The 15121-nt window shown below is 44.1% G+C and overlaps 1 protein-coding gene across 4 annotated transcripts in view; it reads right to left on the bottom strand.

The window, feature by feature from the left end:
- Window positions 1–6252: 6252 nt before the first annotated feature.
- Window positions 6253–15121, bottom strand: part of si:ch211-218g4.2 (rho GTPase-activating protein 39) — a 121470-nt gene continuing 112601 nt past the window's right edge. For all 4 annotated transcript variants that reach the window (XM_037541292.1, XM_017700970.2, XM_037541291.1 and 1 more), the window contains 3 exons: window positions 11160–11251; window positions 10794–10963; window positions 6253–8341 (listed from right to left, as the gene is read on the bottom strand). In XM_037541292.1, the coding sequence (XP_037397189.1) occupies window positions 8147–8341; window positions 10794–10963; window positions 11160–11251 (457 nt within the window). In that variant the 3' untranslated portion in view covers window positions 6253–8146. The remainder of the gene's footprint in view (window positions 8342–10793; window positions 10964–11159; window positions 11252–15121) is intronic.

Genomic DNA, 15121 nt, shown 5'->3' with positions numbered 1-15121 from the left:
ATTTGCACAGCTGTTGCTCTTCATACTGATTAATATTAAGGTTCACCAGAATACAGGGCACGGAGGCGTGTCTGATCACGTTCACGCTGATTTCTTCATAACACTGTTGGATCCTGTTATATCATTTCTGAGGAGTTTTTAATGACGATTCAGCAACGTGGGAAACTGTCCCTAACTTACTGAAAGCCCTTGATCCGCACCCCTTACTTTCCACATGAATACCCATCCTGTCCACCTTCTGGCTAGGGTGTGTGCGTCTATAGGCGCAGGGCTGAACAGCTGATCAGGGCTCCCCGTCTTCAAATCCTGTTATACACATGAAGAAGCACAGAGTGAGACAGAGCGAGACAGAGCAAGCTGAGCGCGGCGCACATACTCACAACGTTATACGCAGATCAAAACAGACCTGTTTCTACATTTTAAGATCCAAAGCATCTGGTCACCTCTTTAAAATTGAGCTTAGCTCCTTTAAAGCACACCCATTGGTGCCTGGGTTCACCTGCAGGCAGCCAGCCTGTATAATCAAGTAGAAAAAGCATTGAGCAATAAAGCAGGACACTCTGGAGTAGTCGGGACAAATTTCACCCAATGCCAAATGCTGGCTAGAGGGGCATAAAGCACCCAGTGCTGGGCCGTGAAGCAGTAGAACTGCATTCTATGGACCCATCCAATACATTCGCGATGAGTTGGAGTGGCTGTGTGATCCAGAACTAATCACCTCACTAATGCCCTTCTGGCTGAATGCAATCAGATCCTCTCAGCAATGTTCCAGCATCTAGTATTTCCAGAAGAGGCTCCTACTGCAGTAAAGGGGGGCAGAGTCCCCAATAATACCATTGATTTTTAGAAGTTAGAATTCAGGAGAAACTCTAGATGAATAGGCATCTACAAACCTTTCGACATATAGTTTAGTTCAGTCATTAGCCCCCGTCGTGGGCTGCTGGTCAGGGAACCAGCCCTGTGACCGGAAGGTCGCTGGTTTGATCCCCTGAGCCGACAGTACGTGACCGAAGTGCCCTTGAGCAAGACGCCTAACCCCCAACTGCTCCCCGGGTGCTGTGGATAGGGCTGCCCACCGCTCCAGGCAAGTGTGCTCATGTAACGACCACCATTCGGTCATCAAGGCAGTCGGACACAAGGGCTCGCTTTCCACTCTGTCTATTGCAGACCTCACAAGCGTCCATCTCGGAGCTCTCACTTGTCCGATGGAGGTACGGCAGCAGCAGAGGGACATAGTCTGCCGTGATGTCACAGCAAGAAAATAAAACCTCCCTAAAAATATGAATGACTTTTTACAATTGTTCTGAACCCACTGACCCCTAGTGTGTGCGTGTTTTCACTGAGTGATACTTTTTTAATCCCACAAACGGGGAAATTCCACCTCCACATTTAACCCATCCGTGAAGTGAAACACCACATACACACTAGGGGGCAGTGAGCACACTTGCCCGGAGCAGTGGGCAGCCCTATCCACGGCGCCCGGGGAGCAGTTGGGGGTTAGGCGTCTTGCTCAAGGACACCTCAGTCATGGACTGTTGGCTGGGGATTGAACCACCAACCTTCCGGTCACAGGGCCAGTTCCCTAACCTAGTGGGCACCACGACTACCACTAGTGTGTATGTGGGCGTTTTACTGTACAGATGGGTTAAACGCGGAGGCCAAAGTTTAATACAACAGAAGTGAATACACCATTTTCAGTATCACTAAACAAAACAATTCAGTTCAAAGCAACTTAATTCATTTTTTAACCCCCAGGGCCCAAAGTTTTACTACATACTACTGTAACCCAAGAATAGCTCATCTGGTTTGCATTGAAGTCCGCCCAATTGTTTATTATATGCTTCTATTGCACAAGAACAGCTCAGTCATAATAACGGACAGTAGCCAATATGTCTGGGATTTTAACCAGTTAAAATATTCAGTGTAATTTTTTTAATAACTGCACGTGAAATGGACACCACAGACCGAATAATTTAGCTGTCATGATGTCATTTCATCTCTGAAAGTCTCATGACAAACCCAAATATCAACAGAAACCTGTCACTTGACATCAGTGTTATGCAATGACCTCAGGTGAACGATCAATTAACTCCTTAAACCGTCTGAGCCCACCAGGAGCTACACTTTCTATTACTTATAGCTGCACTCTGTAGTTCTACGGTTACAGACTGTAGTCCATCTGTTTCTCTGATACTCTGATACCCTGTTCTTCAGTGGTCAGGACCCCCATGGACCCTCACAGAGCAGGTACTGTTTGGGTGATGGATCATTCTCAGCACTGCAGTAACACTGACGTGGTGGTGGTGTGTTAGTGTGTGTTGTGCTGGTCTGAGTGGATCAGACAGGGGGCTGTCCTGTGGGCAGCGTGAAGGACTAGAGGATGACCAACACAAACTGTGCAGCAGCAGATGAGCTGTCGTGTCTGACTTTACACCTACAAGGTGGACAGACAAGGTAGGAGTGTCTAATAGAGTGGACAGTGAGTGGACACAGTGTTTAAAAACTCCAGCACCACTGCTGTGTCTGATCCACTCGCGCCAGCACTACACACACTAACACACCAAACAAGTTCATCTTAAACATATTAACACATTGTTTACTTTTCATTTCTTTCCCAGAGTCCAGAGGGAGGGGAGACCTGTGAAGGTGCGAGAGCAGAGCTGGGGACAGCTGAGCTGAGCTGAGCTAAACAAAAAGAAAGAAAGAAAGAAAGAAAGAAAGGACTGAAAAGTCCCAGTGAGCATCTAGTCTTAATTTGTCTGTGGGCTGAAAAGCCGAGTGGGTTTCGTGTTGTGTATAAATAATAAAGAAAAGCTCTCCGCCTCCACACCTGCCCCCGGCATCTCCCCCCACCCATCCTTGAAGTTGGTACACTCATGTATGCTGTATCCTGGAGTCCTTTACACCTGCGGTCAAGTGAAATCCCAATATAGGGCAGTCGTGGGCTGGAGGTTGTGGGATCCAGCCTCGTGACAGGAAGGTCGCCGGTTTGATCCCCAGAGCCGACAGCACATGACTGAGGTGTCCTTGAGCAAGACACCTAACCCCCAACTGCTCCCTGGGCGATGCGGATTGGGCTGCCACCGCTCCGGGCAAGTGTGCTCACTGCCCCCTAGTGTGTATGTGGTGTTTCACTTCACGGATGGGTTAAAGGCAGAGGTGAAATTTCCCCGTTTGTGGGACTAATAAGGGTCAATTAACTTAATATCATCCCATCAATCAACAGGCCTTTAGTTTCATCTGACTAGAAAATGTGCTGCCAGCGTTCATCAGGCGTCTCTTCGTGCTCTTTTCCAGACCAGATTAGTTAGTAACAGCATCCTCATGGATGCCGTCTGTAGTGGCTGATCTCCAGGTTTGGCGTGCTGGCTGAGCTTTCAGAGCTCAGAGGCCTATTTCTGAAGATGAGTTTTATTCGTCCCACAAATGGAGAAATTTCACCTCCGCATTTAACCCACCTGTGAAGTGAAACACCGCACACACACTAGGGGGCAGTGAGCACACTTGCCCAGCACAGTGGGCAGCCCTATCCATGGCAGTTGGGGGTTAGGTGTCTTGCACAAGGACACCTCAGTCATGGACTGTCGGTGCTGGGGATCGAACCGGCGACCTTCCGGTCACAGGGCTGGTTCCCTAACCTCCAGCCCACGACTGCACTAAGTATTCCTGTTTTTCAGTCCGATGCACGTTGTTGTTATTTGAGTGGAGCCGTGCCTTTGGTTAATGGTAGTGAAGCTCTTTTAATACCTCTATTCACTGCTGCAGCTGTGTTTCAGCTTAGAAACGTTCTTATACCCTTTTCCCAATTATTGAGGTTTTACTACCTGGCCATGTGGAGCCATTATGGATTCCACCCCTAAGAGATGAAATTTTTGAACAAGTCTGGTGTTAACAGCCGGTTTTGTCTAGCAAACACAAAAGCAGCCATTAATAATTTTAATATGTAATTTAACCAGATTATTTTTAAACATAAAATCATTACGGCCACGAACGCTATCCCTCCGCTGAGACGCCGTTGCTAAGCAACGACTCTGACAGCTGTAGGAGACGCTCGAGCCATTTGAACGTTTTTCCTTCTTACTTTGCCACAAACAGAAAACGGACGCTGTTAAGACCACATCTGACCGACAGCCGATTTGGTCCGACTCTGAAGACGAGACGACACTAAATTCCCAAACTGTCGTCACCACTGAGCAGCTTTTCAGTCGGCAGCTGTGACAGAAGAACAGCTGAACAACCTGGAATCAGCCAGAAATGAACCCAACACCATTCGCCAAACTAAACGGGCTGTAAGAAGCTTTACAGACCGGCTGGAACAAAACAACATTAATACTGATCTGGACAAACTGACCAAACTGAGCTGAACCTGATATTGGGTCAGTTTTACGGCTCAGTCTGATTTGGTCCGACTCTGAAGATCAGACACGTCTGGCGAATGGAGTTGGGTTCATTTCTGGCTGATTCCAGGTTGTTCAGCTGTTCTTCTGTCACAGCTGCCGACTGAAAAGCTGCTCAGTGGAGACGACAGTTTGGGAATTTAGTGTAAGGAGCTTGAGAACGAACTGACGGCTGAGCAGCGAGTGGGCGGAGCTCGTTACTCTGACGTAGCAACAAGCTGCTCGTTAAGGAGCTATAATTAGGAGGAAGGAACTGAACATTAAAACATATTAAACGCTGCGTTCACGGCCAGTTTATTCATTTCTTACTGTATTTATTTAACTGCTGTATTAAAGCAGTAGAGCACTCGAGGAGGGAGTTATCACCAGTAACATCACGGCTGTGATGATCTTCGATTTACGATTATTTCGTGATAACACGCTTTCTCTTTGTTCTATTGCTTAAGCATACGCACTCATGGCCACTGGACAATCAAGGGATTTGGACCACCTGTGCAGACTGTAAACACATCTGCATGTCAGATGTAGCCGAGAGCTGAAGAGGATTGCTTGAAAAACCTGAGAAAAAAAACAAAAAACAAAGACGCTCACTTTCTGTACAACTTTGCAAATTTACAAACTTTATTCTTCCTTTAGGAAACGATGCAAAACGAAATGCACACCATCCATGTTTTCCAGATCAGCATGAGCTGCTGTTTTTGCCCCGGTTAATGCAGCGCCGAAAAGAAAGAGAAGGAACATTTACAGTCGGACTCCTCCACGCCTGTAAGAACACCCACAGTCAGGGAGCGGACAAAGGTAAGTGCAGTACAGTATTTGGGGGTAAGGGGGGGCTGTCAACAACACAACGTTACTGTATTCTGCTACAGTTCCTTTCATCATACACAATCATCAAAAACAAAGGGAGGACAATATGTAAAACCAGGTAAGACGACCTGAACCGACCGAGAGAGTGTGAAATGAAGGTAAACCCACAAATGAAGTGACTTTTTATTGTAACAAAAGTGATGAATCAGGTAAACGGAGCTCATAGTGAGACATGGCGAGCATATGGTCATATATACAGCACAAGAGGAAAACTCCAGCGGAATAACCTGCTGCTTCGTCCTGCGCAAAGACGGAACCGTTCCTGATGAGCCCAAAAGCCTCTCCTCAGGCCAGGATCACAGCCCCAGTCCCATCAGTCAGAGCTACAAGTCGGGTCACTCCACCAGGGCCGTCACAACGAATCAATTAAACTTGATTACTCGATTAAAATGTACCTTTTCAGTGCATCAGCCATGATTGCTTGACAATTTGCATAATGATAATGCATATTCATGTATTTTTTGCATGCTTTTTTCCCCCCAGAGCGGCTTAATATTTTATAATAAAGTCTTTTTAAAGGTGTCCTTTTCCAAAAATGTATTTTGGATTTTTTGAAAGGCTATGCACGGTTTATTATTGCTCAGTTCATCTTTTTCTTAAAAAAAAAAAAATCAGATTTGGGAATGAAGTGTCAAAACACTCCGATAAGGCATCACATTCTGACCACCTCCTTGTTTCTACGCTCACTGTCCACTTTATCAGCTCCATTTCCTGTATAGCTGCACTCTGTAGTTCTACAGTTACAGACTGTAGTCCATCTGTTTCTCTGATACTCTGTTACCCTGTTCTTCAGTGGTCAGGACCCCCATGGACCCTCACAGAGCAGGTACTATTTGGGTGGTGGGTCATTCTCAAGACTGCAGAAACACTGGCGTGGTGGTGGTGTGTTAGTGTGTGTTGCGCTGGTCTGAGTGGATCAGACACAGCAGTGCTGCTGGAGTTTTTAAACACCTCAGTGTCGCTGCTGGACTGAAGAGTCCACCAACCAAAAATATCCAGCCAGCGGCGTCCTGTGGGCAGCGTCCTGTGACCACTGATGAAGGACTAGAGGATGACCAGAGGAAGTGGAGCTGATAATGTCATGGTCATAATGTTATGCCTGATCGGTGTAATCAATACTGATTCACTAATAGAATCGACATTGACAGCCTTACAATCCTCATAACATAGGCCAACAGCCAATGAGCCATAAGAATATGGTGCCTGTATCTTCTCATCAGTTTGTTCATTCGCTTTCATTTGCTTTGATATGCAGGTGCCGTGGAGATGTAGAACTTACAGAAGCAAAACCCTGAAGTGCTTCTGTTAAGTCAGCATTTCTTTTGGAGAGGCTCTTTGTACTACAGCCCAACTGTAGTGACGTCTGATCACCCTCTCATCTCCTAGTCATGAAGGTGAATGGGACCGAAGTAAAGTGCACTTGCAGGCTGCCTGGACCAGCAAGACCCAGACGAATGGCTGTGGAAACGGGGCTTTAACATGCAGCTAACCTTGGACCTCGCTTGACTGGCGGAACCCTCTCATTTGGCGCCTAGAGCTTAAAAATAGGAGGGGGGAGGGGGGTTGTGCTATGCATGTGTACACTCCAGCACGGTCTCTTGCCAAAACCAAGAGGCATTCCAGTCCCATGCTGGGTGCTAAACCCCAAATCTCTGACCACAGAGCTAAATATACTATAGCCAACCTCCTGCCTCTCCCCTTAACCACACATCTCAAACATGAATCACACCCACTTTCTGTAAACTGCTTTTGGGGAACAGCAATGCAAGAATTTACTCCCCCAGTTTGGGTCAGGTTTGCAAATGGTTTCCACAGAACCAGAGATGCCTGCTACTGGACGCAGCTGACGACGAGGAGTCCTCATTAGCTGCGTGCCTTTCCGTTGTCCTGCTAAAAGCTGAAAATAACTGGGCGCACTTCATCAAAGGTCTAATTGTTCCCTTCTCAAATGGGGAGGAGAGTCAGACGGAGGTTATTTAGAAGCCTTGTCCAGGCCCTGCCCTCTAGATTCGAGTGGGATGACCGTCTGGGACCACATAGACACGGGCAGAATCATGGTCTTCCGCGGGCTATCAACTGTTACTCCACCGGGCTCAACTCAATCTGGAGCATCGCGTTCTCCCCTTGTACGCTCCACAGCATACGAATAGCATCCATTAAATACCCAACACTGTCATACCGTATTAAATTAGAGAAATACACTGAGGATCTGAGGATCTGAGGATCACTGCTTGCATAATCTGTTAGAGTAAAAGAAAAAAAGATCACGATTGTCCACAAAGCATGTCCAAACCCTGCTTTTCGAATAGACAGAATTAGTAGTAATAACCCATAGAACATGGTATTGTTGTAGGTCCTGCTGCATCATTCATATCCCTGCACGCATGGTTTCATGTGCTCAGCAGACTGGCTGCTGCGGACTTGCTGAATCATACGCCAGCATCATCAGCATGACATCTGCAGTGAGAACGAGTCGCCCCCCGAGTAGATCGAGTCTGTACGGTGCTGTGGAAACTCCTACAGGAGCCTCTTTCCTGGCTGGGCATTCGCTCAAAATGATTCAGAGCAGACTCAGATCAAGGACCTTCCGTGAAAGCTGGTACGTAGTGAGTCACTGAGCTGTAAGTTTGAGGTTTCCCTTGCTGGTGATTCAGATTTGAAGGTTTCGGTTTAGGAACTAAAGGTCTGATGACCAAGCGAGACGACATTCGCACTTGTGGCCGCCGCAAAGAAAGCTTCCTTTAAGACATCAGTATGTCCAAGCTGAGAAAGGTGGAGCTGACCAGACGAGATTTCTCTCCAATGCCATAGTTTAGTGCCCCACTATGAGAGAAACTGGGCACTCAGTGCTGATTAGAAGGAAGAAGGTCAGGGGTGAGTGGTCAGATGAGGCCCTGGATGAAGCTGGTGTCCAGGTGCACGATGAGCATGCGAAGGAAGGACATCTCTTTGCGCGTGTTCTCGAAGATGATACGGGGGTCGTCAGACTGGCAGCGCAGACAGTTGGGAGCCATCACCATGGCCAGATTATTCACGTCCATCTTGGTTTTACTCACGTTCACCGGCTGGGCGAAAACCTGAGCGGGGAGAAGGACATGAGTGAGATGAGGGGAGTACGGTAACGTTTGGTGTTGAATCAGCTTCTGAAACCAAGACAGAATGACTCAGACTGAATTCGGCAATAAACGCAAACTGAAATAATGAACTGCGAGCAGCACAACAAACAAAGTAGGTCATGTGGCAACAACAGCAGTAACAGCAGCCTCATGTTACGACGGCGTTTTAGGGCCACTGTCAGTAAAAATGAAAATAACAGACTTTCAAGAAAAAAATTTCAAGAAAAAAGTTGTAATATTTTGAGAATAAAGTCGTCATATTTTGAGAATGGAATCGTAATATTTTAAGAAAAAAGTCATATTTCAAGAATAAAGTCATAATATTTCAGGAATAAAATTGTAATATTTAAAAAAAAAGTTGTAATATTTCGAGAATAAAATTGTAATATTTCAAGAAAAAAGGTGTAATATTTTGAGAAAAAGTCATAATATTTTGAGAATAATGTCATCATATTTTGAGAATAAAGTCATAATATTTTGAGAATAAAGTCATCATATTTTGAGAAAGGAATGGTAATATTTTGAGAAAAAGTCATAATATTTTGAGAATAAAGTTGTAACATTTTGAGAATAAAGTCGTCATATTTTGAGAATGGAATCGTAATATTTTAAGAAAAAAGTCATATTTCAAGAATAAAGTCATAATATTTCAGGAATAAAATTGTAATATTTAAAAAAAAAAAGTTGTAATATTTCGAGAATAAAATTGTAATATTTCAAGAAAAAAGTTGTAATATTTTGAGAAAAAGTCATAATATTTTGAGAATAAAGTTGTAACATTTTGAGAATAAAGTCATATTTTGAGAAAAATGTAATATTTCAAGAAAAAATTATTAATATTTCAGGAAAAAAAGTCAATATTTTGTGAAAAAAGTCAATATTTTGAGAATAAAAGTCAATATTTTGAGAAGAAATATCTGGCCCATGGTTGTTGAGTGCTAGCACAAGGTTTGAAGAGTCAGAGAATTCATTAAACTCATCAGCTGACAAATTCCTAATGACACTTCTTGACCTGCTTAGCCAGCCCAGATGAGAAAATTAAGCCTAATGAGTTAAATAAGTGACTTTATAAAAAGGAGATATAAATCACTTCATAACTCAACAAAACACAGGATTCAGCCAGACGTGCCCAATATGGACATACTGGCTCAGCCAGGTTGGCTCCCGGGCAAGGAGGCGAGCTAAATTCAGTTCAGTTGGCAGCGTAAATGTAATCAGACCGCACCGCAGAGTCTGGTCATATATACACGAATAAAAAGGAAGATATATATTAAAAAAGAATAAAAAGCTGCAGTTTCTATAAATCGGCTTCTTCTTCCCGTAGGGTAGTACAGCGTTGGAACAGCCTGAGCATCATACCTTCAGGTGCTTTTATTAAAACGTGGTGCACTTTAAAGCAGAAAACATTGGTTGATATTTAAGGTGTCAGTAGAGGTACTGCTTCATCTCTACTGTGTGTACACGTCTGTAATTAATATCTAAGAATGTCTGGAAACCCGTCCAACAGGCTCCAGTACAGCTTGTGTGTGTATGTTGTCAGTCCAAGCCACATGAAATAGGACAACATCAGCTACTCGAACTGTTTACGACTGCACTACTGGCAGTCAGTATTGGAAGGACATTGTGTTTGTCCTCATGAAAACATATTTTTTATTTATTCACTGGAATAAAGTGGGAATAAATCAACATTAATTGAATAAAATCATTCACTAAACACTAGACCAGAGGTCACTAATAGGCCAGACCCAGACGCTGTCCTGTGCGGACCTGGACCCGTAATCGATAAACTATGGAGAATTATTTCATTTTGACATGGATCTGTGCGTTGCGATGAGCACTGAGACTCGAGTCAGTGACGCACACAGGGGAGGGACGAGGAGAGAAACAGCAGTCAGAGAAGAAAGTGAGTCAGAGGGAAGTTATTCCACATGACGTGATCTAAAAAGAGGAAACTGACAGTAAATGTTGTTGAAATCTGACCGAACTGGACTTTATTTGATCTGATGTTCAGTAAATGTTGGTGAAATCTGACCGAACTGGACTTTATTTGATCTGATGTTCAGTAAATGTTGTTGAAATCTGACCGAACTGGACTTTATTTGATCTGATGTTCAGTAAATGGTGTTGAAATCTGACCGAACTGGACTTTATTTGATCTGATGTTCAGTAAATGTTGGTGAAATCTGACCGAACTGGACTTTATTTGATCTGATGTTCAGTCATCGACTGTATAAGATGCTGATATTCCTACAGTATGTGGCGCTGATTCATGATGCAGGTCAGACGTTATGTTGTTCTGGACCTTCGCTCGAGGATATTTTCTCTAATTGGACCTTACTGAACTTTAATTGAAGACCAACTAAGCTAGCCAAACAATTGCCTTTTTCCTGATATCAGAACGTGTGAGTGTTACCTGTAAGAAGTGGATGAAGTAGCAGAGCACCAGTCTGTTGAGCTCTGGTAATGACTGCACTACACTGATGGCTGCCTCAGGATCCTCATAGTGACTAATGCACTGCGTATAGAAACTCTGCGGAATCACCGGCTCCTCCAGCTCCCTGTACCACAGCTTCAGCAGCGACGCTGAGGGAGAGAGACGGAAAGTGTGATCAGACGTTTATTCATCACTCCAAACCCTCTTACAGTCTTCATCAAATGACAACAGCAGAAAAATGACAGAAATAAGAAAAACACAAACACAAATAGTCAGAGACTGGGTTGGACTGTAAACGCCTACAATGTAAAGACGCTGTGTTTAATTAGGTGATGTTGCTCTTACCAGGGACGTTGGGGTCAGAGAGGTTTTCTGGCACTTTCCACTGGTCCACCTGTAGTTTGAGGGCGTTTACCTCATCAATGTCTCCAGGTACTCTGCAGCATAAAACCAACCCATTTACATAAACAGTGACACTTATTATCATTTTGTCTGTCATGTATGAAACACCGGGCTCCAGTTTTCAACACCAAGATGAATCTTTAGCTACACTAAATCCAATTCTCTACTGAATAATGTTAGTCTGGTCCAGGGAGAAGCTTGATCAGAAATGCAGCCCCATGTGTTCGGTTGTTGGTGTTTATGTGAAAGCCGGGTGACGCTCAAGGACAGCATTTCACTGCTGTCGGAAGAAAACCTCGCATCTCCATTTTCATGGATTTTCAGGTTTTGATAGAATTTGAAAAAGCCTGTTGCCCTTTACACGGTGTGTAAGTTTCATGATGAATGGTCCAAAAGAAACGACCCAAAATGACCTGGAAAGACGTCTGGTTCCATTGACTTACATTAAAAGTAAAGCATGTTTTTTCCTTCCCCTGTAAAGTTAACATTTTGGAGATATGAGGCTGTGATCCAACGACAGGGATTTATAAAGGCACTTAACACCTACATAAGCCTTTCACGACAAGCAACTTAAACCTACAGAAACATCTACAAATGCTTAATCCATTGATGTTGATGTCATTTCACATCAGCAGACACCTTGTTGGAAATAAGCCTTTATGAATATGAACATCTACACGGAACAAAAACTGAACACATTTTACTAAGAAGATTTTACTGAAACCCCGGGGGGGCCGGGAAAGAGAATTCTCACACTAGTGTCTGGTTGGATCACCATTTGCCTACAGTAGCGTGACACGTACTGTATCTATAAAAATATCCTGGACTGTTTTTGGTCAAACTGCTGCAGAAAGGGAGGAAAAAACAAAAGTGTTGAATTTGTGTTGGGCATATCGTCACCATCTGATAACAAAAACCATGTATATCCAAAAATGGTCATTTTACATTTTATTAAAAAAAAAAAAACCTTAACTTGTAATAAATGTTCCTGAAACAAGACCACCCCCCCAAAATCTGGACCATTCTATATAGGTTTTCATCATGAAATATTAATACAGTGTAAAAGGCAACTGTTGCTTTCAAATTATGCAAAAAAATATTTAAAAAAAAGACAAAAATTGAGAAAACTTTTTTTAGTAATATACAGGTTTATGCCACTTGCCATAAAAAGCTTACACAGGTGTCATGTAGCCTTGCGAATGCTGAAACTAAGCAAAGAACACGTGGAATTTTCTCTAAAAGGAACTGGCCACAAGGTGGCACTGGTTTGCACAATACAAATCCCCTGCATTCATCTCAGAACGGTGCTGGCATGCAAGATAAACAAAAACATGGATTAATATGAACATGAAGTTGGATTAATATGAAGTTTTTCTGAGCATCGTCAGATTTAAACAAAGCGGACGGTGCTGTGTCTGCGCTGCTCTACTCACAGGGACTGACTGAAGAATAATGAGGAGGACGCTGTGATACACAAGTGCCCTGAAGCGAATATCATCTCTAAAAACAATAAACGGTCAATGTGGGGTGATATTAAAAACAGGAGATTTCATTTGGCACGAGAGAATGAAAAACAAACGGTCAGGGACAGATTTCCTGACACGACTCGCATCGGCCGCAGGCGTCATGAAAAGAGATGATTAGAAAAGGGACGGGGGGGATGGAAAGAATGTGTTTGCCTTTTTTATATCTATATTACACACACATGGAAAAATGGGAAATCCCACTCAGCCTCTGGGCCTAAATCCCATCTCACCCCTCGCCCCTACCACTGAGCCCTTAGCCCTCCGTGCTGCGTGTTCACGTCTAGGGGTTGGGAGTCCTGATTCTAGCTGAGATAGAGGGGTGGGGTGAAGCGTTGGGGCTACGTGACCCTCCAACCTGAGGTTTTTCAGAGACTCCAAACAGAGAGAAATGAGAAAAACAGAAAAACCGGCGGGACGGAGAACAAGAGACCAAAGAAACCCACAAACGTGAGAATTTACTCCGTTAAAAATTATATTAACCATTATATTATCTCAGTTTAATGTGGTTTCAGTGGATTTTGGTCGTTTTTCTTTATAACAAGCATAAAAAATCCCTAATACTATGCTAATGTCTCAGTAGCCAGCTAGCTAACTTCCCGTTCCACCTTAAATAGTCCAGCAGTTCTGACGCCTGAAGCGCCAGAATGTAACTGCTGCTCCATTTAAGGTGGAACGGGAAAATTCTCACAAATCTGGAGAATCTCTGACTTCAGCTTCACATCACTGAAAAATTAGGGGGGGTGATAATAAATAACTGCCCCCCTCTTTGAAGGCGTATGATCCCTAAATGTAACTAAAGCCCAGCAGTGAGGAGCTGAACTTTCCCCTCCTCTGCTGTCCCTGCAGACGGGCAGGGTCGCCTACGGAGCGGCGCTGGTAGCTGTTAATGAAGTGATGCTCTTTTATTAGAGGGTCTCATTTCAGAGGGAAGATCTCAACCACTGCCCTGTAGCTCAGTAACAAGGGGCAACACTTGAAAACAAGGGGTAGGGGTAAAAAGAAGAAATGGGACTGGGCCTACTGAGTGTACTGATGTAGGGTCAGGTCTGTACCGCCCACATTACTGTACTCATTTGGACATAAAAGGAAAAATGACTTCGGATCAACTTTCACAACTAAATAGGCTTAAATTGGGCCGACCGTGTTCCCCGCCCCGCCTCGGCCCGACCCAGAACAAAGTCAGCGCTGTAATTTGTGCTTGTTTGGCTCTCGTGCACATCGAAGCAAAACCAACACTCGCTTTTTGTGAAAACACATCAGCCGGCTTTACAAATGAGCGCGCCGTTCTGTTTAAACAATTAATGCATTCAATTTTATCTCTCCTTTCGCCAAATGTCAAACAGACAGGGGGCTGTTTGGACAAACAGCTCCTGTAGGGACCACCCAGCCATGGGGCCGTCGTGAGAGCTCGAAGCAGCAGCGTGTGAGAAGACACACTCTCTTTAACGACACATGGATAGACGAGCTGGTATGCACTGGTTTGTTTTGGAGGGTGGCGGGGGGAAGGGGGGGGGGTAGAAAAGAGGATTGGGCCATCAGTCTTTGAACTTCGTATCGCAGATGCATGTTTGTTTGGGTCGTATAATGAACTTGGCTAGACATGCAGAGGAGAAATGAACTCTTTCCTTCCCTCAAACGTTCAAGCTTTGCTGGTTTTGCCTGTATAAAAAGCTGCATCTTTCCCTGTTTGAGAGATACGACTATATTCGGAATGTTTTACTGTCATAAGGAAAGTCTGAGTGCACTTGTGGAAATTCCTGTTTATAGCTGCCCAGCTGAACAGATGGTATCCATCACTCCCAGGTCATAGATGTTTGTTCATAGCTGATACATGATGGTCGTGCATGTTCGGTCACAGTTAATACATAATGGTTGTAGACGTTTGCTCACAGCTAATACTTGGCGGTCGTGGATGTTTGGTCATAGCAGTTATGAATGTTTTTGTTTGCTAACAAGTCCATATAATATATTGCTCGTTGGAAGAAAACCTCGTATCTCCAAAAAGGAAACTTCACAGGAGAAGGAAAAAGCCTGCTTTACGTATAATGTAAGTCAATGGAACCAGACGTCTTTCTGAGCCATTTCGGGCCGTTTCCTTTAGTCCATTCATCACGAAGTTAACAGACAACAGGCTTTTTTCAAACTGTGTCAAAAACGGAAAAACATCAAAAATGGAGATACGAGGTTTTCTCCCGACAGCAGAGATATGCTGCTGAATGTTTTCTCTCCATTTTTTGGTATTTCTGTATTTTTAAAAATATTTTTGCACAATTTGTGCATAAATCGCATCAACTGTGTGGTGGTTGGACAGTGTAGTGGTTAACACTTCTGCCTTCTACACTGTAGACTGGGGTTCAGTCCCCACCTGGGCAGGCACTC

This window comes from Pygocentrus nattereri, chromosome 9 (genome assembly GCF_015220715.1).
Source record: "Pygocentrus nattereri isolate fPygNat1 chromosome 9, fPygNat1.pri, whole genome shotgun sequence".
In the NCBI taxonomy this organism is placed as follows: domain Eukaryota; kingdom Metazoa; phylum Chordata; class Actinopteri; order Characiformes; family Serrasalmidae; genus Pygocentrus; species Pygocentrus nattereri.
Note: the sequence above shows the minus strand (reverse complement) of the source record. Positions and strands in the feature narration are given on the sequence as shown.